At 43.3% G+C, this 25,653-nt stretch overlaps 1 protein-coding gene across 3 annotated transcripts in view; it reads left to right on the top strand.

The window, feature by feature from the left end:
- Positions 1-580: 580 nt before the first annotated feature.
- enc2 (ectodermal-neural cortex 2) overlaps positions 581-25,653 on the top strand; it is a 28,004-nt gene continuing 2,931 nt past the window's right edge. The window contains exons 1-11 of one of the 3 annotated variants that reach the window (XM_071488448.1): positions 581-1,271; positions 9,194-9,422; positions 9,499-9,604; positions 10,269-10,514; positions 11,875-11,964; positions 12,263-12,426; positions 15,604-15,751; positions 16,589-16,785; positions 23,267-23,372; positions 23,596-23,739; positions 23,916-24,331. In XM_071488448.1, the coding sequence (XP_071344549.1) occupies positions 1,268-1,271; positions 9,194-9,422; positions 9,499-9,604; positions 10,269-10,514; positions 11,875-11,964; positions 12,263-12,426; positions 15,604-15,751; positions 16,589-16,785; positions 23,267-23,372; positions 23,596-23,739; positions 23,916-24,302 (1,821 nt within the window). In that variant the 5' untranslated portion in view covers positions 581-1,267 and the 3' untranslated portion in view covers positions 24,303-24,331. Of the gene's footprint in view, positions 1,272-9,193; positions 9,423-9,498; positions 9,605-10,268; positions 10,515-11,874; positions 11,965-12,262; positions 12,427-15,603; positions 15,752-16,588; positions 16,786-23,266; positions 23,373-23,595; positions 23,740-23,915; positions 24,342-25,653 lie in introns of all 3 variants that reach the window. The other 2 variants (XM_071488439.1, XM_071488458.1) reach the window with 2 other exon arrangements.

Genomic DNA, 25,653 nt, shown 5'->3' on the forward strand with positions numbered 1-25,653 from the left:
TCTTTTACTATTGCGGTCTATGGGAAAATGCTTTTTGGGCCGCAGGGGGATTTTTTGCTGCAATACCACGAGTGGCCACTGGAAAAAACTGGCTGCAAGGCTGAGCGGCGGCGCCGTATCCAGCTCTTATAATACATCCGTGATAAAAATGGATGTCGACGCCGGCTCCGGAAAATGAAGCCAATGCGGAAGTGCCTTAAACCTGCTTCTCACTTGGTTTATGACCCCAGTAAACATTTTCATAATGAGTTTATGGTCTCAATTGCTAGTTTCAAGTCTTCTTCAATACAACATGATGTTCATTTTTAAAATTATGGTCCCATTTAATTTAAAATAGATGATAAAGTAGGGTATGCATTGGGGCGTGGCTAACGTATGATTGACACATTTTGGCTTGTCAATCTAGAGCAGTCCCTTTTAACTATTAACTATTAAAAGTACTTTAACACTTCGTAATAAAGTTTACCTGGACTTATGGAAAATGACTTCAGATTCAGCAGCACTGCGTAGCCGAAAGATTGATGCCGTTGTCAGGTCGACAGTTTAGGTGGGCGTGCATAGTGACCTCGGCTCTTAGGTCAGCCCCACCCCTCGCTCCTACTCAGCTCCACCCTCTTCTCCAAATATGGTTTCTTCTGGTTTCAAAAAATCAAGATGGCGGCGGCCAAATTGCAAACTCGAGGCTTCAAAACGGCAAACCAATGGGTGACGTCACAGTGGGTTGCCACTTGTTGGGGATTTGACAGCAGTCGTTTAATACTCCCGGAAGTCACCGATAGCTCTCGCTGACAGCCGAAGTCGATCTCGAACGCTATTGTTTTGCTTGCCAACTCGTCTCTGTTAGCTGATTGGTTAATACGAGTGTCAAAATTTTACATTGACGTGTTTAATTGGTGCTGGCTTTAATTTTTCATAACACAACATGATGATTGGTCAGAGCAAATGTCAGTCGCGTTCGCCAAACAACTACTATTGGTTGACAGGCCCCGTCGGCATCAGGCTGCCACTGGGGATTGGTCAGACAGACGTCAGTCACGATAAAGTCAAACGCGATTGGCTGTTGCTGCATGTGAAGGTTCCAGGGTTTCCTTCCAAACAGCAGTGAGACGAACAGGGACGAGCAGGCGACTCAGCTATTGTCACAGAATATGGTGTTTTTATCCACGGAGCCGAGGCCGCGCGCTCTTTGGATTTAACTTCTCACCTGGGCGAGTACATCACCTTTCCTTTATTTCTGTTTGTCACGTCAAGATGTCAAGATGTCAAGATGTGTGTATATATATATATATATATATATATATATATATATATATGTTTATGTTTATGTTGGAGCCCACTGCGTAAATACATGTACAGTTAATTGACCGTGCAGAGCATCAAAGACTGGAGTCACTTCGTAGGATGTGTAGTGATAGTGTGGTGGCCACAGTGTGTGAGGTTCTCAGGTGTACAGGTCTACAGGGACAGGTCAGCTGAGCCGTTCGTTGTGGCTGTGAGGTTGGTGCATAGCTGAGCTAGCTCTGCCCCGTTCACCGTCAGCAGCTCAACTTGTAAGTTGATAGTGCTGACTGTGTGAACATACACACCCCGTGAGGCTCATTTACAGATGCACTCAGAGTTCCTCCCGGATCAGGACCAGGTACCAGTACTGTTGGGACACCCAGTCACAAGTTATTCAGTTGTTAGTCTGAGAGGTAACTGCTGATAGGCGGGGGTTGTTTCCAACAGTGAAAACCTGTTCACCTAAATGAAGATCCCGGTGGAGGCTGTGATTTGACCCGGGGTTTGGTGTAAGTCACAGCGGCTATCCTCTGTGTTTACCCGCCTTCGTTTTTAGCGGCATTTAATAATAATAATAATAATAATTATTATTATTATTATCATTATTATTAGTATTTCTGGTCAGGGGGGTTCTGGGAGGGGGGTTAAGTAAATAAATAATTGAAAAATAATAAATCAGATTTATATAGATTTTTATTCCATCAGTTCCATCACGTCAGTTTATATTGTTACATAAGCATTACATTAACATTATAGTAATGTGTGTGTGTGTGTGGGTGTGGATTCGTGGTGTGTATGTCTCTGCTGCAGTGTGTGTTCACAACCGTTGCTGCATAGCTGCTGCTGCAGCTCTGTCTGTTTACATAGAGTTTGCAGGTTATTTTAATATTGGATTTCTCTTCATTTTTAATTAAATTCTGATTTAGTAGCTGCTGATAACTTTTCTCACACCTTAAATAGACATAAACCACCTGAAGTGACTATGTGGGCTTTGTAGACTCTTAATCCTGCTCTTTGCTGCTCACTGATTTTAGGTGATTCACCTGTCTCCTTCTTCTCAGCACTGAACTGTTGGAACCCTTTTCACTGTATTTATTTTTACTAAAACTTTGTCAACATTTGCTGTATCTGAAATTGTTGGGAGCTGGAATGACCTGTAAACATGAAACTTATCCCAACAAGTGGAAAGGATGTGCATGTGCTTTCCAAGAAACATGAGGCCTATTGGCCAGACGGTGGTCCTGTAATTAAGGCCCCAAAATGCAATTTTGGCAAGTGCCTTGGGTCATAAAGGTCCATCATGATGGATGTTTTGCCTATTTACATATACCAGAAAACAGTAAAACAAAAAGGACTTTTTGGATTTTGACTTCATCATCACCCAGTTTGGTCTCAGGTCACTGAGATACAGATTTCTGTTGTAAATGGGCTTGAAATTCATTGTATTCATTGTAATGAACAAGTAACAAGTATGTGCGACCTCTTTGATAGTCAAATATTGGGGGCTCTATTAGACCCTCTCCAGACCTGGTATAAACATCCGTCTTGAGTGATCCGATCACAGTGTTCAGCTCCGAGTTCACACCTGATTTAAAATGCATCTCAAGCCCCTTTTCCACTCAGCAAAAAACCCACTAAGACTCACTACCATTGGGCTTTTGTCGGCAATGGAAAAAGGTTCAATCGGTATTCACACTCAGGCCAAGCAACTCTGTAGTAGACTCAGTTATTTATCAGCTTCAGCTCTGATTGGCATTGGTGAAAACACAAAACCCAGGCGAACCTGCTACTTTTTGTATCTTTTCCTGCTTTACTGCAGAGCACACAGACACAGACCTATCACTTGTCTAGGTGCTGATACATCGGAAACTCTGCGCCCACACAGACCATGGAGTTAAAAGAGTGAGCTGCAGCTCCGAAAGATTTACAAACACACAATCACTGATTGAAACATCTCATATGGAGGCCCTGACACTTAAACAGGCTTTTACCAGTTTGCAGGGCAGCTAGCAGCTCACTCTTCCTCCACTGCTTCTGCTCTAAATACATGTGATGACATCGCTCACTTGTAATCGGATCTCACTTTTCCCCACTTCATATGCAAATAAACAGGTATAAGGTATTGTTTTCAGCCAATTAGACATATGGTTCCGTTGTCAATGTGCTTTTGTCTATGTGTGTTTGTTTGTGTGTGTGTGTGAGGGAGAGAGACACAGTGGTAATGAAAGGTTGAGCAAATCACTGCTCTGTTCACAGCTCTACCGTGAAATAAGATATTATCCATTAGAAATAGTAAAATATTTTCAGTTTTATTATGAAACTGTGGCGGGGCTAATTTGACTGTGTCAAAGGATGTCAGTTGAGGAGGTGGTCCTTCATTGTGGCCAGGACGCCTTCACATGTGACCAAATTTGGAACTCACTGTCTCCGAATGTGGTCTGAGTGGTCGCATCTCAAATGCGTTCTGAATACGTCCTTGGTGTGTTCACGTCTGAACTTAGAGCTGAAAAATGGTGATCGGATCCCTCAGGATGGATGTTAATACCAGGTCTGAACAGGGTCTCAGATTCACGTGGGACAGATCAAACGCATTGGAACTGGTTGCAGTGGTGCTGGCAGGATTATATTTCATGGTACACACAACCACTGGTCTGATTGTAGGTTACCTGTAGATTTCCCACTAGGGTTGCCACCCGATCTTTGTAATACGGGGTCGTCCCGTACAATATGGAGTTGTCCCATATTTGAAAATAAAATGCTACAATATGTCCCGAATCCTGTGCTGTGAATAATGTAATGTCAAGTAAAACCAAACTAGTTATAGTGTACCAGTGGTTTGGAGATGTTAATCAATGAACATTTGGCTGATGAGCTCTGCGTGCTGTGAGGAAAATACATGTATGATGTTTTATACATAAAAGTTACAATACTGAGCTGTGCACTGATAGCTCACCTGGTAGAGCTATCTGTCTGGGTTTGAGTCCAACCCGAGGCCACTGCTTTCTATCTAATACTGAGCAGTAGTACACTGCATTTTTGTTACTCTTGACATTTTTGGATTATAAGAACATGAAAGAGCATTTTAAAATGTAAAAAAATATTCAGCATTAAGTAGCGACAGATTCCCTTATTTAGCTAAATAAACAAAATCATAAAAAATGTGCACGCAGTGCTACAGCATTATAGCTGCTGGTGCCACTGACTGGTTATACCATTACAGAACCCGTGGGGGACAGTTAAGTTAGAAGAGTAATATTGTAATCGTCTGTTACAAGTTTAAAATGCAGTAAATTCATAGTCTAATAGGATTTTAAATTCTCTGAAAAGGGTAAAAAGAAGTGTGGTCTTTAGATGTGTTTAAAAATTGTTTAATAACCATAGACTCACTCTGTTAAAAGGTGTTAAAAAGTCAGTCAGTAGGAGGTCTTATTTTGAAAGTCTGGGAGTCAGTAAGGTACAACTATTTTATTCAGTGTCATTCTCTAGATCACATTATTTATTATTATTATTATTATTATTATTATTTACCACAATATGTGTTATTATTATTATTATATTATTATTGTTGTTGTTGTTATTTATCACATTATTTATTTTTTATCATTATTTATCAGATTTTAATCTGAGCTGAGGAAGAAGCCTCCATGTGTCACATCTGAATGTCAGGGATCTGTCTCTGTCTTCACACTGAGTGATCATCATCACAGAGTCAAGTTAGTAAAGGCAGGTCTCAACAAACTGTCTGATCAGGATTAGAATCTTCTCCAACATTAACTCTTTAAATGAATGTTACTAAGTTAAAGTGATGTCAGAACAGAAAACCAGAGTTCCTCTCAGGGTTCAGAAACTCAGTCTTCACTGGACCCTCTTTCTGGAGAAGACCCCTGGCCATCTGTTGGCAGATTGATAATACTATGACGTTGTTTTTACTTGATTTTCTTTATTGGAGCACAAAAGTCAGTCTTTTAATGCCTATAAATGGACTTTGTCCTGTTGATACTGTCTCTGTTTGACAGTGCTCTGTTTGACTATGGGCATGTCAATAAAGGTCTTTGAATTTGAATTTGAGTGTTAAACACATATTACTCTTGCGTGCTCACAGTTTTGTGTAGTCATGTTCAGTGAATGTGCATAAATTCATTCACTTTAGTCATTTTGAGGTTTTCCTTCATATTCTATGGACATGAAGAAGATTCAGAAAGCAGTGTCAGCAGTCAGCTCAGCCTGGTTTGATTCTCGCTAATACAGCATGAACAGTAATTATGACCTTTGAGCTTCTGGAGTCAGTTTCACTTTTAATGACAAATACAGGAAATGTTTTAGGTCTGAAAACAGAAAAAAATAGTTTAAAGACCCTAAATGTCGGCCGCTTGTCAATCAACTACCTGTGCTTGCCCCTTACTCAGTCACAGACACACACACACACACACACACACACACAGATTATCCTGTCTTGCAGTAGCACAGCTCACCAGTAGAATATCAACAGAGCAGCTGAATAGACTGAGGCAGGTCGTGGGTCACATAGCTGCCCTGCTGCACTCGTTTCCAGGGGTCACTGTGTGAGTGTGTGTGTATATGTGTGTGGAAGAGAGTGTGTTGAAAGGATAATTTATATTAAACTTGATGACCTGTGTTCAAATTTTCAGCAGAAGAAAGTTTCTTTAGTGCAGGAAACAAACATTATTCTGAAATGTTCACCTAATTTAAATCCAGTAATAAATTGTTAACCAACAAATATTTGATAACACCATGTGAAGATGTTCTGTCAGACGTTCATCAGTTCTGTTTGTTAACATTTTTATTTCCTGTCAAGAGAATTGCAGCTAAATGCCTCTCAGAGAATCTGATGCAGATCTAGGTCCTGGTCCTCTGCGGTCTGACTCACTGACTCAATGAACAGATCAGATGTTTCAACGTTAAGTAACTAAACCTCAGTGTTTTATCTAAAACCTCCTGCTACACCAACACTAGTGAGACACTGACTGACCTTCAACCCCTCCCAGGTACTGGATAATGTTTATATCAGGTCCTGGGTCAGTCTTTTTTTGTTAAATGGAAGTCACATATAAATGATCAGTGGTTTATTATTAATATTTCAGATGTTGTGATGGTGATCACCAGCAGTCTACCTCTCACCTTCTTCTGTATATTAAAACTTTTAAAACATAATGGTGAATATGTTCACAAATAAGTGCAAATCAACTTATTTTGTAACCGGATATTTTAATAAAATAACAGAACATACAGTATCCCTCAGACAATGATGAAGAGCCTCCACTGATATTTGGTTGCAGAACCTTTGGCAACACTGAGAGCTGCTGAACGTTTCCTGTAGACGTCACCTGTCGGCAGGTAGTTTCTTGCTTTTCAGTTTGCAGGAGTAGATTTTTCAATGGAAAATTTCAGCTCTCTTCAAAGGTTTCCAATTTAGTCTGTTAACCTAAGTTTTAAACTCATCTCTTCTTCTATGTTTTAGTTTAAACTCATCTCCTCTTATACGTTTTAGTTCAAACTTGTCTATTCTTTTACCCTTCTGCCCAGTGCAGCCGGATAACAAAGAGCCACACACACACACACACATACATACACACACACACACACACACACACGCATGCGCTCTCCTATACCACTGCTTTATGAGGACCCAGGTTCTGGGTCAGTTAAATAGCTTTGAATAGGTTTGCAGTCCTCACAAATATAGAAGAATAAATGTGTCTGCACATGCACACAGACACTTGTTGTGCTGCTGCTTCACATCTTTTGTTCACTGACAACACAATCCAGCCACACTAAGGTCTAAACACACACACTGAACACCAAACACCTTGTGACTGGTCTGTGGTGGCTCTGGTCTAAAACTGCATGTCATCAAAAGTGTGTGTGTGTGTGTGTGTGTGTGTGTGTGCACCCATCATACACACATAAACAAAAGCTGTGGTGCTGCTGAAACTGCGTATCCTCTGTTTTGTTAAAGTCTGTGTCCATCCATGTCACTGTCTCAGCTCTGTGGCTTCATCACCGTCATTAATATAATTAATAATGTCCATTATTAATATCATTAATAACTACTATCATTAATATTCCTAATTATAACAATCAGCAATATCATTAATAATAACCATCATTGATATCATTAATAATGACCATCATTAATAATAACATAAATAATATCATTAATAACATTAATGTCCGTCTCCTCATGCCGTATTTGAAGAATTTGTGATGCTCATGTCTATAAAATGCATGCTCGATGATAGTGAACTTAAGCTATAAACCTTGTCCTGTGTGATTTGACACGTTATGCAATCAAACATTTTTTGTTTCGAAGTCATAACATACATAGCTGTGTCTAACCGGTCATTTCCCTAAACTCTCCCTCAGAGAAAGACAAGGCTATACGGATTAAAATAGCTGGAACTTAACTTGTCTGCAAAAGCTCTGGTCTGCAATATCCAACCTCTGTCTTCTTCAGAATTGTATTCCCGCTGGAATGTATCTCCTCTGGTAAAACCTACATCTCTTCAGTTAGAATGTTTTTCTGTCCTGCTAGAATGTATCTCGTCGAGTTAATGTCATTAGTGGGCCATTGCAATATTGACGTGCAGGGTGTTTTTTTAATATGATGTAGGCTAGCCTATAGCATCACCTTAGTAGCCAGGGCTGGTTGGCAGAGGGGCATTAAAAAAAGGTAATGCAATCAACAAATGTTTTTCGATCTTGTCGTTAACATGTAGGCTGCACTTGTCAAAATATGGACATTATTGCAGCATCCATAGTCCTCCTTTTGAGCATTATATTGATATTCTAGCTTAGAGTAAACTGGAAACTGGAAGAGGGTCCTGCAAGCATAAAACAACTGAATGGATATACGCCAAACAAGGATGCATATTATCACTAGATGACACGAGGCATTGTTTTCTTTCTTCCTTCCAATAAGGACTCGTTTCATTACGATTTGAATAACATATTGTCGTGTAAAATCAGCAGGTCTCATGTTCACCAGTGACAATCTCAACTGCTGAGCCAGGAGGGGCGTTTATACTAGGTAATACTTTTATCATACAGGCTACATGCTGACAACTGTAATAAAGTTCCACACTAGGCTACGTGATAGTCAAAGACAAAGCCAACGTTATAAGACACGGTTACAGCAAAGGTAGGCTTACAGGGAGGCGACTTTTGAACGAATTAAAAACAAAGATAAATCTGTTATGCATTGCCAATTGTATTGGGTGAAATGCGTCACCAATTATACTTGTGATTTCCATTATATTTCAATTAATTCAGCAGCTTTAATAATCACAATGAAAATGAGCACTGCAGTTTGTGCTCTGTGCACCGCGGCAGCTGACTGTATGAAAGATGAAGGACTACACCCACAAACAGCAGTCAGAGGGCTCTGCATTTACTGAGCTAACCAACAAACGTTAAACAAAGTGAACATCAGTTAATCCTAAACTAGTTAACACTGCTGGGCAGCCAATTGGTTAGCCTGCCTTTAATACCTGAATACCTGTGAAATGAATTCATGTGACTGTACCTGGAGCAAACTTTGCACCTCATGAGACCAGGATAAGAGGTACAGGTAAGAGAACAACACTGTCCCAGTTAATTTGTCCACAGAAACAAATTCGACCCAGTCTTGGGAGTTTTCTTCAAATGTGATGAAGTGCAGAATGAATGCAGCTTTGTGTCAATGTCTTGCTCCTCTTTAAACAGAGGCAAACTACTTGAAGGGACTCGGCTCTGACAGACCTGGTTTATATTGTGCACACATTCACTCTAATTTCCAGGGTTAATTATGTGAGTTAATCTGGTGTGTTTGTTGACCACGTTTGACAATGACACATGGTGGCTGCTGAACCGACATTGCGGCTTATTGTCCTCTTCCTGTCATTTTATTGAACAGTAGCAGAAATTATTTCACTGACTCCAGTGGCGCCAGACAAAGCCGTCATGTCGGTGACGGTTCATGAGAATCGTAAATCCCGCACCAGCACGGGCTCCATGAACATCTCACTGTTCCACAAGCCTTCACATCCTGACAGTGTCCTGACTCACCTGAACACCATGAGGAAACAGTGCATGTTCACTGACGTCACTCTGTGGGCGGGGGATCGCTCTTTCCCATGCCATAGGTAAAGTCCTGCTAACATTCGCTAACCACGTTCAGGTTACCGGAGACACTGTCACATTCTCTGCGTCTTATTACAGGGCAGTGCTGGCAGCATGCAGCCGTTATTTCGAGGCCATGTTCAGCGGTGGGCTGCGAGAGAGTCTGGACAGTGATGTGAACTTCAGAGACAGTATTCATCCTGAGGTACAAAGACAAACCACCACAACACTCAGTGTTTCCTCCTGGACATCGAAGCTGCTGACAGTGTTTTCTGTGTCCGCCTTTCCACAGCTGGTAAAAATATGGTAAAAATGTTTTCATGTGGTCTACAAAGTCTGTTCATGTCAGAACAGTCACAGTACTGCGCTGTCGGGGTCAGGAGTCAGGGGTCAGGGTCAGGGTTTGTTTCTGCTCTCTCGCTTTCTCATTCATTCACTAGCTTTCTCGATCACACTCCCTGTCTCCTGTTGGCTCCTGCTCTCACTCTATTTCTATCCTCTCATTAACACTCAGGGTTAGAGGTCACAAGTCAAGTCTGTGTTTGACCAGATAGAGATGTTAGACCTGTAAATTCTGCCCTGGTGCTTCGTAAAAGCAGGGACTGTGTTTACACCTGGAACAACCCCACAGGAACTAGATCTGGTCCTAGGTTCCTCTGAGAAACTGAGGGAACTAAACCAAAGGCTTCCTGGTCCCTGGTAAAGTTCCTGTAGTGACACCGTCTTGTCTTGGTGGCTGAGTTTCGTATTTTCATGTGTGTCATAGAACAGGATACAGGATGATGAAGTTTGTACAGAAGGCTAAGGATTAGACTGTGTCACATGTTCTAATGTCAGTGGTTGATGCTCTTATTTCTCTGCTCCTCCAGGTCCTGGAGCTTCTGCTGGACTTTGCCTACTCTTCTCGGGTCATAATCAATGAGGAGAACGCTGAGTCGCTCTTAGAGGCAGGAGACATGTTGCAGTTTCATGACATCCGAGACGCAGCTGCAGAGTTTTTAGAAAAAAACCTGCACTCCTCCAACTGCCTGGGGATGATGCTGCTGTCAGATGCCCATCAGTGTAAAAGACTGTACGAGCTGTCGTGGAGGATGTGTCTGTTGCACTACGAGACAGTAAAGACCACCTCTATTCTTCTCTGAATGTGTGTTGTCCATCAGTGTACACCTGCCTAATGTTCCTGCAGCTGTGACATTGTGATGTAATGGACTGTGCAGACATACAAGCTGTTATCCCTCTCAGTTAATATGTGACTAAAAACTATTTTTTATGGACCAGTTTGTAAATGGTGAACATGAACAAGTCCAGTGCCCATTCATGGTTTCTGTTAACACACTGCACTTCCTTTGGTTCTCAACAAGACATCTACAAAGTCTGAACTCGATCAGTCAATCAAAAATATAGTCAGACATACTGAGGTTCTTTCATTTACAGGTCAGAAGAGCCGACAGTAACCACCACAGTTGACTGTAATAGGCTGACCAACATTTCAAGCCTTATGGGCTAGCTTCAGCTATCTGTAACTCAGTTTCTCATTTAGCTCGTTCTTTCATCTGTTCTCTGCGTGTTCTTGTGGGTTATGTTCCACATTGTAAGACACGTCAGCTCCACTTACACAGCTGGTAGAAGAAAATGAAATCTCTGTGATTTTAATAAAATTAAACTAACCTCACTTTTTGAGTTCAAGAGAAACTTCAGCTCTAATAATAAACATACAAGCACAGTGGCCCAGCCACTGACGTTATCATAACAAGGTTTTGTCTTTAAAACGTAGTTTGTAGTTTCATTTATTTTCCATGGCTTCATGGCATCCGTCCATCCATCCATCCGTCCATCCATCCATCCATCTGTCCGTCCATCCATCTGTCTGTTCATCCATCCATCTGTATATCCATCCATCTGTCCATCCATCCATCCATCCATCCATCCATCCATCCATCCATTTCCCATCTTCATGACTTGACTAAGTCAGAAATACACTGATCAGTCTTTCAAACTTCTGCTGGAAAAACATGGAGGGCATTATTTTTATAATTCTTTATTTTGGGGCAGAACTTAATTTTACAAAACATACATCAGAGAAAGAAAAAAACACTTTACTTTCTTGTGCTGTCCACAGTTGTTCAGGATTTAAGAACTTGCACACAAGAACAATAACGAGCATGTCTGAAGGGATCCAGAAGAAATCACATATTTGATCCACTTGGTCCATAGTTTGATAAATTCAGTTTTCCTCAGACAGAGAGAGATAGTCATCCTTACCTTAACATAAATGTCATTTATCAAACATATACTCATCTGATCATCTCTCCTGAAAGTCAGCAATTCCTAGAAATAGTGTGGATGGAGGGTATTTTAAAGAGGAATTATTTAATTTCATTTAATTTAAAGTTGACATCATACATCATGCCAGCTTTTTGAGGAGCTGCTGAGGAGCTGGCTTGTTATAAACACCACTAATCTTCTCTCCTTTAGGTTCGAGAGTCTGAGGATTTCTACAGTCTGTCTAAAGACAAACTGCTGGAGCTGATTCTAAGCGATGAGCTAGAGATAGAGGATGAACAGGTCTGTGATCACATCCTTCCCTTGTTTTCTTCCTTTCTCTTATTTAATGAAGTTGCTAAAGCTAAGGCTTATCTGTCCCATACTGCAGATAGATGGGATTCACCAGTTTCATTTTTGTCCCTGATAATGTCAAACTATTCACCGATTGTTACTGAAAACCACTAAATGTTTGATAATTTTTTGTTTTTCCAAATGCATTTTAGTTATAAAAAAGAGTGATTTGATGCAAACAGTAACCAGAGCAGCTCAATGCTTCTTTAAATACTTGATGTCTGACTGTAAATCTAATGTGTGGCAGGTTGTGTTTAACTCTGTGATGCGATGGGTCCGATTCGATTTGGAACGTCGGCGTCATCATTTACCTGAGTTGCTGAGGGGCATCAGGCTGGCTCTGCTGCCCTCTGAATGTCTGCTGGAGGCCGTAGCCTGTGAGGAGCTGGTTATGGCTGACAAGAGGAGCAGGTAGGCCGTTTTCTCATACTCCAGTCCAGACCTGATTCTCATAGCATGGGTTCAATTAGACATACAGCATTTCTACCACAGAGTGGGTAAAGTCCGTTTAAAGTCCGGTCCAACAGGTTCTGACAGTGAGTCCAGGCATGTAGTTCCTGTGCGTTAAATATTAACACTGGGCTTCTCTCTCTATTATTTCTATTCCACTATGTTAGAGGAATAGAAACTTTAAAATCCCCAAAGTGTAATTATAATTATACTGTGTCCAGATATTTGGTAATCTACACAAATACAACAAATCTATCTGTAGTTATGTGTATGATTGTGGAAAGAAGCAGCTGCTTACCTCACTATCTCTGCTAAAATGGTCATTTAAAAATGATACTGTGTATTGTGTCTTTTCAAATACCTGTGCCGATGATGGAGTCCCACCTGCACTAAGCTTTTACTGGCTTTTTAACAACACATAATCCTGTGGCACTTTTCTCCAGTGCTTTGAGACTTCTGGCAGCAGTGGAGACTGAAAAAGACTTCATTGAAGCTGTGGTGGGAAATTGGTGAGGCAAGGAAAGGTTGGTGGTACAGAGGAAGCAGGTGACTCAAGACTTCTAGGAGGTAGAGTGACCACCTGTCCTGTGAGATGGGGAGCAATGTGACAAACGTCTACACTGACTCAGAAGAGTGGAGTGCTGCAGGGGCTTCCTCAGCTCAGCCCGGGAGAGAAAATTGCTCTCGACTGTGACCTGACTCTGGAGGAGTTGATAGTTGCTGTTGACCAGATGGTATCAGGTCAGGGCACCTGTGGCTCAAGAGGTAGAGGCCAGTGGTTCAACCCCTGGCTCCTCCAGTAAACATGTTGAAGTGTCCTCGGGCAAGATACTGAACCCCAAATTGCCCCGATCAGCGAAAACTCTAGAGAAGTGCTGTGTGTATAGGAATGTGTGTGTGAATGGGTGAATGTGGATTGTTTATAGCACTTTGAGTGGTCATTAAGACTAGAAAAGTGCTAGCACCAGGGATTGATAGTCTCACCACTGACATAAGCGTTTGTGGAATATGATTGGACCAGATATACGCAGTGTCTTGTTTCAGAACTGGATCTCTTCCTGTCTCCTGTCAGTGAACGGTGCTTTCTGATGGTGCTTTCCAGAGCCTCATCAAACAGACTGAAGGTCCTGGAAAAAATCATACACACTGATCAAACCTATTGTGTTACCTGACAGGACAATCATGGTCGGGATATTATTGATATGTGTAGATGTTATAATGTTAATGTTGGTATTGTCTCTTTGGACCAGGAGAAAGCTTTGGACAGGGTGCATCACCTGTTTTCTGCACTTAAGGCTTTTGGTATTGGTGATGGTTTTCTGGCTTGGGTTGCTGTATTGTATAATGGGCTCCATGGTGAAGAGGGGGGCAGGGCTGAGTTGGCCAATCCCTGTGCCGCGAGGAATAAGTCAAGGTTGTCCTATATCAGGTCAACTATATAGCCTAGCTATGAGCCCTTGCTGTGCAGGTTGAGGGCTCGACTCAGTGGTCTCTCACTGCCTGGGACCTCTACCTTAGATCGTCTTCCTGTTTCTGCTAATGCAGATGATGTTTATGTTTTTGTGTCCAGACAGGGCGATGTTCAGGGTTGGCAGGATACCATGTCACTGTATGAAAAGGCTTCATCTGCATGAGTGAACTGGGCTAAAAGTGAAGCATTGTTGGTGGAACAGTGGAGGATCAAGCAGTACCCAGATTGCCTGTGGCACTTGAGTGGGGAAAGAGAGGTTGAAAGTGCTGGGAGTTTTTTTGGGCACAGAGGGGTTTCAGCTAAAGAACTGGGAGGGAGCTAAGGAGAAAGTGTGCACTTGGTTGTGTAAGTGGAAATGGTTGCTATCCCATATATGGGAAGAGTTCTGGTTACCATTAACTTGGTCAACTTGATGTTGTGGCACAGACTTATTGCTCTGACTCCACCAAGAGGCCTGATAGAGGACATTCAGAGAGCCATCCTGGACTTCTTCTGGTCTTGTCACAACTGGGTCCATGCAGCAGCCTTCTACCTGCCTGTGGCTGAAGGGGGGGCAGAGACTGATTAGCATCCAGTCAAAAATGTCCAATGCGCAAAGACTGCTCTGCAACTACAGCCCAAGCTGGTTAGATATATAGCCTCTCTGCTGTTGAGAAGAGCTGGACATTTGGGCTATGACAAACAGCTCTTCCTCTTACAAACGGAAGCTGCGGACTTTTCCGGACTGACACTTTCTGAGCATCTGATGAAGATGATGGCAATATCTGTGGACACCCTGGGAGAGAACAGCAACTATCACCTCTATTAGGCTAATCAACAGAGTGGTAAGGGAAGTCTGTGCTACTCTGCCACTACCCCTGAGAGCCTTTGCAGAAAACCGTGCTCTGTGTGAGGGGAGGGCAGGAGGGAGGAGGTCAGCTGCTGCTTTCACAACCCCCATCTGGACAAGTTCCAGGCTGTGGGGAAGAAAGCCATCTATCAAATCTGTGTTAAGGGTCTGAACCTGTGCTTAATGGCAGGGATGAAGGAGTCAAGGTGGACTGAGTTTTTTGGTTCAGACATTTCCCCAAAAAGCAGCTGGCAGTCCTTGAACAAGCCACCCATTGAGATGTGGACAGCAGACCTCCAGTGAATGGTTGTACATTGGGCAATAGCTACACCTTGATCCAGAGCTGAGGGAGCAGTGTGTTTTCTGTTGTTGACTAAAACCCTTGTACTTGTATTTGTTTAGTGTCCTTGGGTGTCAGCTCTGTTTGACCTTTTAAAAGCTGGTTTCAGGCTCTTGGTGAAGGTTTTTCCTTTGGTTTGTTTGTTTTAGGTCCAAAATACTGTGCTTAGAGGAAGACTATACACACTGGTGAATTTCTCATGTGGTTCTGCCAAGTTGACCATCTGACTGACACTAGACTGAAAACACTGGCAGTGAGGAGGACGTGTTGGTTTTGGAGGGACTACTGAGAGCCTCCTCTCCTTGTCTCTCCTCTCCTCTCTCCTCTCCTTTTCACCGATCTCCTTTCTTCTCCTCTCCTCTCCTTGTCTCCTCTTTCCTCTATTGCCTTTCAGTTTGATATAAGGAGATGTTTTCGAATGAAGATATGTTATGAGCTGTGGCTTAATCAGGGCTTTAGTGAGGACATTAAACAGACACGTTTACCTCTCCTCCACAGGTCAATAGTGGAAGAGGCCATGCAGTGTAAGAAGAGAATCCTTCAGAATGACGGAGTAGTGACGAGTCCCTGTGCTCGACCTCGTAAGGCAGGACACACGCTGCTTATTCTGGGAGGCCAGACCTTCATGTGTGACAAGATATACCAGGTAAGAGCTTTATACTTGGAGGACCTGTTGTCATGTGTGAGAGATTATAAGGTGTCTTGGTGGCTGTTGAACTGGTATTAGTGAGCAGGTGACTCAGAGAAATCAGATTAGGCAGGTAATCAGTGAACACAAGTACATGCATGTTCGTGTACAGTGCTGCCTGAAGTCTTTGCAGTAGTGGTCTTTAAAGCTGCAGTGAGAAACACACACACAGTTACAGAGACACACGGACAGTGGAGAGAGACTGAGCTGTTAGCCTCTGTGCTAACTGATAACACAGATGGGTGGCATCTCTCATCCCCAAGTTGTTGCTCCTGTAAAAGAGGCAGGGCCTCAGGGTGAAACGCTTTGATCAGTGGTTGTGTGTTTTTAAAACTTATTTCGAGGCTGCAGGTCAGTCATCCCAGAACTCAGCAGAGCTGCAGTCTCTCCGGTTTAACAGCACTGTGCTGGACAGTTGACAGGTGTATGTCTCTGCTCAGAGAGACGCTACAGCAGGAGAAAAAAACGAGCAGGTATACCCTGGTGTTGTGTTTACATCAATGCTGATCGGAGCCAGAGTAGAATTTAGCCTCTTCTTGTTCACCTGTTGTCCAGTCAGTTACGTCAGTAATTTCTTTTATAGCTGATGATTGCACATCGAAATCACATGGATCTAGTGGATGAGTGAATACACATCGACCATATTGTAAACACTTTGCTGCCACCTATGGATGTGGAGAGAGTAGCACGATCTCACACATTATACCTTTAAGATTTGCAGCAGATGCTACTACACACTTGGATACTAATGTAAGAAGGCTATAGAAATTATTACTATGGTTGATATGTTTTTAGGTTGACCATAAAGCCAAGGAGATTATACCGAAGGCGGACCTCCCAAGCCCAAGGAAGGAGTTCAGTGCCTGTGCAATTGGTTGCAAGGTTTATGTGACAGGAGGTAGAGGATCGGAGAACGGCGTGTCTAAAGACGTCTGGATCTATGACACTGTCCATGAAGAATGGTCCAAAGGAGCTCCCATGCTAATAGCCAGGTGAGTTACATATGTTAAATTATACTAAACAGAAAAACATGTTGTAGTACTTGACAACCAGTTATATAGAACAGTACATGTACAAGTAGAGTGGTACACGTCCATGTAGGGTGGTACAAATTCGATTCAGTTTTATTTGTATAGCGCCAAATCATAATATACATTATCTCAAGGCACTTAACAGAGTCAGGTCAGACCTGAGGGTATTATAGAGAAAAACCAACAGTTTCCACAAAGAACAGCACTTGGCGACAGGGGGGAGGAAAAATTCCCTTTTAACAGGAGGAAACCTCCAACAGAACTGGGCTCAGGGTTGGGGGGGTCTGTCTCGAGCAGTTGGGTTTAAGAGGTGGGGTGGGGGGAGGAGATAGGGGAAAAAAAGAGAGAGAGACAGAGACCAGAAACACCTTTATATGCCATAGGTAATGGTGTTATCAATAATAATAGATAACAGTGGTAATAATAGTAATAAAGAGTAGTGGTACATCTGGATCCTGCTGCTCCAGAAACGGAGAGATAGAGAGAGAGAGACAGAGAGGAAAAGCACAAACTACGAGAGAGAAAAAAAATACAAAGTTAAGTAGTATGATATAAATGTTTACTTCAATTCAATTCAATTTAATTTTATTTTATTTGTATAGCGCCAAATCATAATATACATTATCTCAAGGCACTTTACAGGGTCAGGTCAAGACCTTACTTTGTTATAGGAGGAGAAAAAAAAGGGAGATAATGACAGATAACAGTGGTTAATAGTAATGATGAGTAATGGTGGATCTGGATCCTGCTGCTCCAGAGGCAGAGATACCTGCAGAATGAGGGAGACAGAGGAGAAGCACAAACTACGGGGGAAAGAAAAAAAGAGAGCCCAGTGCATCATGGGAATCCCCCAGCAGTCTAGCTCTATAGCAGCATAATTAAAGGATGGTTCAGGACATACCTGAGCCAGCCCTAACTGTAAGCTTTACCAAACAGGACAGTTTTAAGCCTGATCTCAAAGGTAGAGAGGGTGTCTGCCTCCCGAACCCACACTGGGAGCTGGTTCCACAAGAGAGGAGCCTGATAGCTGAAGGCTCTGCCCCCCATTCTACTCTTACAAACTCTGGGAACCACAAGTAGACCTGCATTTAGAGAGCGAAGTGTCCTATTGGGAAAATAGGGAACTATAAGCTCTCCAAGGTACGATGGTGCCTGACCATTAATGGCTTTGTAGGTGAGGAGGAGGATTTTAAATTCTATCCTGGATTTTACAGGGAGCCAATGCAGAGAGGCTAACACAGGAGAGATGTGATCTCGTTTCCTAGTTCCTGTCAGTACTCGTGCTGCCGCATTCTGGATCAATTGGAGGCTTTTTACTGAATTTTTGGGACATCCTGACAATAAAGAATTACAGTAGTCCAGTCTTGAGGTAACAAATGCATGAACTAGCTTTTCAGCATCCTTTAGACATAGAATGGGTCTGATTTTTGCAATATTGTGCACGTGGAAGAAGGCTGTCCTAGAGACTTGCATTATATGTGAAGTAAAGGACAAGTCCTGGTCAAAAATGACACCAAGGTTTCTGACTGTAGCACTGGAGGCCAAGGTGATGTCATCCAGAGTCAGGATATTATCACATTGTGTATCTCTGAGGTGTTTTGGGCCAATTACAATAACTTCAGTTTTGTCTGAATTTAAGAGTAAGAAAGAATCTGTGTAACAATGGAAATTTATCTGGTGCCTCCTAATAATGTTTCCTAGAGGAAGCATATATAAAGTGAAAAGTATTGGTCCTAGCACAGAACCTTGTGGAACTCCATGACTGACTTTAGTGATGATAGAGGAGTCATTATTAACATGAACAAACTGGAGTCTATATGACAAATATGACTTAAACCAGCTTAGTGTGGTTCCTTTAATGCCGACCATATGCTCTAGTCTCTGTAATAAAATCTTATGATCGATGATATCAAATGCAGCAGGAGAGAACTCAGGAAAAACATGGAGCGGGGAGTTCAGAGAGATCTATAGGGGAGAAGCAGTCTAAATATACACTCGTTAAAGTTGACTCTGAGGCTGCTGGACTGGACAGAACATCTGAGTCAGCTGTGGGGAGGAGATGGTGAATTTTTTCTCTAATAGAGACAATTTTATTTGTAAAGAAGCTCATAAAGTCATTACTACTGAGGGCTAAAGGAAGAGATGGTTCAACAGAGCTATGGCTGTCTGTCAGCCTGGCTACAGTACTGAACAGAAACTTGGGATGATTCTTGTTTTGTAGAGTGTTAAATGTCCATGTAGAGTGGGACACATCCATATACAGTGGATATAAAAAGTGTACACACCCCTGTTAAAATGATAGGCTATCCTTTCATGTGACCTATAACCTGTACAATTCAAAACAGACAAATCTCTCGGGGGGAAAAACATTAAAAAAAAAAAAAAAAAAGTACATTAAGCTGGTTGTATAAGTGTCCACACCCTTAAACTAATACTTTGTTGAAGCACCTTTTGATTTAATTACAGCATTTAGTCTTTTTTGAGTAGGAGCCTGCCACATCTGGACTTGGCAATATTTTCCCACTCTTCCTTGCAAAAGCGCTCCAAATCTGTCAGATTGTGAGGGCATCTCTTGTGCACAGCCCTCTTCAGGTCACCCCACAGATTTTCAATTGGAATTAGGTCTGGGCTCTGGCTGGGCCATTCCAAAACTTGAATTTTCTTCTGGTGAAGCCAATCTTTTGTTGATTTCGATGTATGCTTGGGGTCATTGTCGTGCTGAAAGATGAAATTCCTCATCATCTTCAGCTTTCTAGCAGACACCTGAAGGTTTTGGGCCAAAATTGACTGGTATTTAAAACTGTTCATAATTCTGTCCACCTTTCACCTGTTCCAGCTGAAGAAAAACAACCCCAAAACATGATGCTGCCACCACTGGGCTTCACCGTGGGAACGGTGTTCTTTTGGTGATGCGCAGTGTTGTTTTTGCACCAAATATACCTTTTGGAGTTGTGGCCAAAAAGTTCAACCTTGGTTTCGTCAGACCATAACACATTTTTCCACATGCTTCTTGGCGAGTTGATGTATTTTTTTGCAAAATGTAGCCAGGCCTGGATGTTTTTTTTTTTTTTTTTGTAAGAAAAGGCGTCCATCTTGCAACCCTACCCCATAGTCCAGACCTATGGAGAATACAGGAGATTGTTGTCACATGTAGTACACAACTAGTACTTGCCAGATATTTCTGCAGCTCCTTCAGTGTTGCTGTAGGCCTCTTGGCAGCCTCCCTGACCAGTTTTCGTCTTGTCTTTTCATCAATTTTGGAGGGACATCCAGTTCTCGGTAATGTCACTGTTGTCCCATATTTTCTCCACTTCTTGATGACTGTCTTCACTGGTATGGTATATCTAATGCCTTGGAAATTTTTTGTACCCTTCTCCTGACTGATACCTTTCAACAATGAGATCCCTTTGATGCTTTGTAAGCTCTCTGCAAACCATGGCTTTTGCCGGAGGATGCAACTGAGTAAATCAGGAAAATCCTACTAGGATTGATGGCAGGTGTGTACCCAAAAAGACTGAATGCTGTAATTAAATCAAAGGTACTTAAGCCAAGTATTAGTTTAAGGGTGTGCACACTTATGCAACCAGCTTATTGTGTTTTTAATTTTTTATGTTTGTCCCCCTGACAGATTTGTTTGTCCATTGAATTGTACAGGTTATAGGTTACATTAAAGGTGGGAACAGTTCTGAAATTCTTTATCGTGGTCTCATTGTTTTTACATCAGAAATCATCATTTTAACAGGGGTGCGTACACTTTTTATATCCACTGTATAGTCATACATGTCCATGTAGAGTGGTACTTGTCCATGTAGAGTGGTACATGTCCACGTATAGTAGTATACGTCCACATAGAGTGGTACACATCCAAGTAGAGTCGTGCAAGTCCACAAAGAGTGGTACACGTACATGTAGAGTGGTACCAGTTTGTGTAGAGTGGTACTTGTTCATGTAGAGTGGTACACGTGTGTGAGGCTGATCTCAGCATTTGAGCTGAACAGACCAGCACACCGAAAAAGAAACAGTTGTTACTGGATATAACTGCTTAGCAAACAGCATCGGAACAGAGCAGCAGAAACAACGCTTGTCTTCTATTTTAATGAGGTATAAGATCACATATAATCAGAATCAGAATCAGAATTGGTTTTATTGCCAAGTATGTTTCCACATACAAGGAATTTGTGCTGGTGATTGGTGCAGTTGGGGATCGGGGGGATCAGTGACAGTGGGGCTCTCTAGCCTTGTTGATGAGGCTGATAGCAGATGGGAAGAAGCTGTTTTTGTGGCGTGAGGTTTTGGTCCTGAAGGACCGCAGCCTCCTACCAGAGGGGAGTGACTCAAAGAGTTTGTGTTCAGGGTGGGAGGAGTTAGCTACAATCTTCCCTGCACGCCTCAGAGTCCTTGAAGTGTACAGGTCCTGGAGGGATGGTAGATTGCAGCCAATCACCTTCTCAGCAGAGTGGATGATACACTGCAGTCTGCTATTGTCCCTCTCCGTGGCAGCAGCGTACCAGATGGTGATGGAGGAGGTGAGGATGGACTCAATGATGGAGGTGTAGAAGTTCACCATCATAGTCCTTGGCAGGTTGAACTTCTTCAACTGCCTCAGGAAATACATCCTCTGCTGAGCTTTCTTGATGTCCTGTGTAATGGTGGTTCCCAAGAAGCAGAAATGCTCCACGGTGGCCACAGGGGAGTCGCACAGGGTGATGGGGGTGGGTGGGGCTGGGTTTTTCCTGAAGTCCACTATCATCGCCATTGTCTTCAGAGCGTTAAGCTCTAGGTTGTTCTGCCTGGACCAAGTTACCAGACGGTCAGTCTCCGACCTGTAGGCAGACTCATCGCCATCAGAGATGAGTCCAATGAGAGTGGTGTCGTCTGCAAACTTCAGGAGCTTGACAGACTGATGGCTGGAGGTGCAGGTGTTGGTGTACAGGGAGAAGAGCAGAGGAGAAAGAACGCAGCCTTGCGGGGATCCAGTGCTGATGGTCTGGGAGTCAGACACGTGCTTTCCTAGCTTCACGTGCTGCCTCCTGTCAGACAGGAAGTCGGTGATCCACCTGCAGGTGGAGTCAGGCACGCTCAGCTGGGAGAGCTTGTCCTGCAGCAGAGCCGGGATGATGGTGTTGAAGGCAGAGCTGAAGTCCACAAACAGGATCCTGACATAGGTCCCTGAGGAGTCCAGGTGCTGGAGGATGAAGTGGAGAGCCATGTTGACGGCGTCATCTACAGACCTGTTGGCTCTGTAGGCGAACTGCAGGGGGTCCAGGAGTGGGTCAGTGATGGATTTGAGGTGGGACAGGACAAGGCGCTCAAATGATTTCACGACCACAGAGGTCAGGGCAATGGGTCTGTAGTCATTTAGTCCTGTGGGCCTTGGTTTTTTGGGGACAGGGATGATGGTGGAGGATTTGAAGCAGGCTGGCACGTGGCAGGTCTCCAGTGAGGTGTTGAAGATGTCCGTGAACACCGGAGACAGCTGATCAGCACAGTGCTTCAGGGATGATGGAGAGACAGAGTCAAGACCGGCTGCTTTGCGGGGGTTCTGCTTCTTAAAAAGCCTGTTGACATCTCTCTCCAGGATAGAGAGAGACGTTCCTTTGGTAGGGGAGGAGGGGGGTTCTGATGTGGCTAGTTGTGGAGGTGCCAGGGCCCCTGCTGAAGTGGGGGAGGAGAAGCTGGTGGTCTGGAGATGGTGGCTGGACTCGCGGGGGTTGGTGTCAGGCCTGTCCCATTGTCTTTCAAAGCGGCAGTAGAACTCATTCAGATCGTTGGCCAGACGGAAGTTGTTAATGGAGTGGGGGGGTTTAGGTTTGTAGTTAGTGATCTGTCTGAGCCCTTTCCAGACAGAAGCAGAGTCATTGGCTGAGAACTGGAGCTGAAGTTTCTCAGAGTACAGTCGTTTAGCTTCTCTCACCGCCTTGCTAAACCTGTACTTGGACTCTTTAAACTTGTCCCTGTCCCCACTCCTGACAGCTTCCTCCTTTTGCCTCCTGAGCTGACTGAGCTTAGCTGTGAACCAGGGTTTGTCATTGTTATAACTCACCCTGGTGCGTGATGGGATACAGCAGTCCTCACAGAAGCTGATGTATGACGTCACAGCCTCTGTGAACTCATCCAGACTGTTGGAAGCAGTCCTGAACACCTCCCAGTCAGTGCAGTCCAAACATGCCCGCAGATCCTCTATGGCATGTCTGTCTAGCTCTGACTCTGACTTTCAGTTCACTTCTTTACCTGATCTCCTTCACTTATTAAACAGATGTAAGAACTGAGTCCTGACACCAAGGTCTCTACTGACCTGAAGCTTCACTGATCCACCTCACTGAGAATTGCTTTATAAAAGACAGATAAAAGCATCTGTCTAGTGTGTAACTGTAAATTAAATGTGATGAAAAGCCTATTGTGTAAAATACACAAACATACTATATGCTATTGTGTCCTCCAGGTTTGGCCATGGTTCTGCTGAGCTGGAGAACAGTCTGTATGTTGTTGGAGGTCACACAGCTATAGCTGGAGTGTTTCCTGCTTCTCCATCTGTGTCCCTGAAACAGGTCAGAAATACATCCACTTCTTCATGAACATAGTTTCATCATTTACAGGTTTTATCTCCAGTCATAAATGTACTCCGATTATTAGCAGGTGAAATCTCTGCTGCTGGTCTGACTTTGACTTAGCTCGGACAAATTATACAATTGAAATGTGTTTCAAGGTTTAGGATGAGCTCTGATTTGAAGCCATGTGTGAAGTCAGTGTCACTGTTTCACATGTTTCCAGGTCGAGCGCTATGACCCTCTCAGTAATAAGTGGACCATGATGGCTCCACTGAGAGATGGAGTCAGTAATGCAGCTGTTGTCAGTGCCAAACTCAAACTCTTTGTTTTTGGTGGGACAACCATACACAGAGACAAGGCCTCCAAGGTTGGTGGATTGAATCTTTACCTTTCTTACAATTCACAGTTCAGTTTCTAACTAACTTTCACACAATGTTTATCTAATAGCTGCTATTATAAATTTTCTAGACCAGTCCTACAGTCATTCAGTGTTGTACCTGTCAGCAGCCCAACTGTCTAACTTCCTATGGCTTCTGTCTTCAGGTCCAGTGCTACGACCCTGTAGGGAACCGCTGGAACATTGCAGCTGAGTGCCCCCAGCCATGGCGGTACACGGCAGCGGCTGTCTTAGGAAGCCAGATCTTCATCATGGGTGGCGACACTGAATTCACTGCTGCCTCTGCTTATCGCTTTGACTGTGAAACCAACCTGTGGACTCGAGTGGGCGACATGACATCCAAACGGATGAGCTGCCATGCCGTGGCCTCAGGAAATAAGCTGTATGTGGTGGGAGGATATTTTGGGACGCAGCGGTGTAAAACATTGGACTGTTATGACCCCACGTCAGATAGTTGGAACTCCATCACCACGGTGCCTTATTCGCTGATCCCTACTGCCTTTGTCAGCACCTGGAGACACCTGCCTGCCTAACGCAGACACAGCAGGAGCAGGAGGTACAGGTAACTCCAAGTAAGTTAACAAATCAGTGGACAGCTCTCTGACGGTGTGAGTGAACACATCATGTATTATTGGACTCTGGGCGAGGGTGCACCCTGGACAGGTCGCCAGTCCATCACACAACAGCTCCCTCTGTCTCCACTGCGTCTGTGTGTGTGCTCTAAATGCATGTGAAGACATCACTCCTTGCAGTTGTGTGTCCTCAGTCCGAACAGAAAGGCAAACTCGACTGGCAGTGGAAAAGGGGTCAATCGGCGTCTATTAGCGGGTTTACCAACGTTCAGAAAACCCGTCTATACCCTCTAATTTTGGTAGAAAAAGGGTGTAAGCTGTAGTTTGAGCCTAGCCACAGCTGTCTCACTGCAAGCTAAAGGTAGTATATCCCTAGCTGTCTGGTTAGGTTCTTCCTGCAGAGAGTGCAGGTCACACATTCTTCAGATAATATAACTACAGACAGGTGAGAGTCAGTGTCGACTAAATATATAGTTCCTTTGGTCTGCACTACTGACATTTCAGTAGCTAGCTAATAACATACATACTGATTACGTATGTGTGACTGACCTCTGAACGTCTCTGATTTTGTCCTCCTGTCTCTGTAGAAGCATGTCCACACAGGAGGTCTGATGGAACAGATGTTAACCTGTCCAGCTGTTACACAGACTGGACAGGTTAACTGAACATAAACATGACCTGAAGAGTTCTGTTTAACAGTGGCTGCAGTCAGAGTTGTGCAAGGTCAAATTTCACAAAGAGAAGATGAACTAGTTCATATTTCATCTGTTCTTTCTTTAATTCTTAATCAGTGGAGCCTCCTCCTCATCCATCCCCAGCATCAAATAACTGCCACTTCTGTTTGCTGTTTGCAAACAGCTTATTTGGTTCTCTACCACCACCTGCTGGAGTGTGAGTGCTGTTCACTCTCACCACAGTGAACGACGCTCACGTTTTTTGTTCATCAACAGATGAGTACATTCATGCACAAGGCTTCTTACAGTCAGTGCGTCAAAAACAGGGTGCATTCAGGAGCACCTAAAGACAAGTGTGTTCATGCGGCATCTTCCTTGTTCTTTACTGCAGAAGAGAATTATTTATTTGATTGGAGGAAATGTTGTTGCTTCCAGATGTTTATCTTCTCACAGACACACAGATGTGGTTGTCATCTGCATGAGGAACCATGTAAAGGTAGAGAGAGTGCAGAGAGAAGCCATGTAGTGGACAGCAGCATATAATTATCTTGCAGCCACATCCAGCTAGAGCTGCATACCCTTTACATCATCTGACCCCAGCTCTCTTTTCTCTGGCCCCCACCCCTTCAAAGATTCAT

The sequence above is a fragment of the Trachinotus anak genome, unplaced genomic scaffold (genome assembly GCF_046630095.1).
Source record: "Trachinotus anak isolate AG129_WGS33_773 ecotype Australia unplaced genomic scaffold, CSIRO_AGI_Tana_v1 ptg000002l, whole genome shotgun sequence".
Lineage (NCBI taxonomy): Eukaryota > Metazoa > Chordata > Actinopteri > Carangiformes > Carangidae > Trachinotus > Trachinotus anak.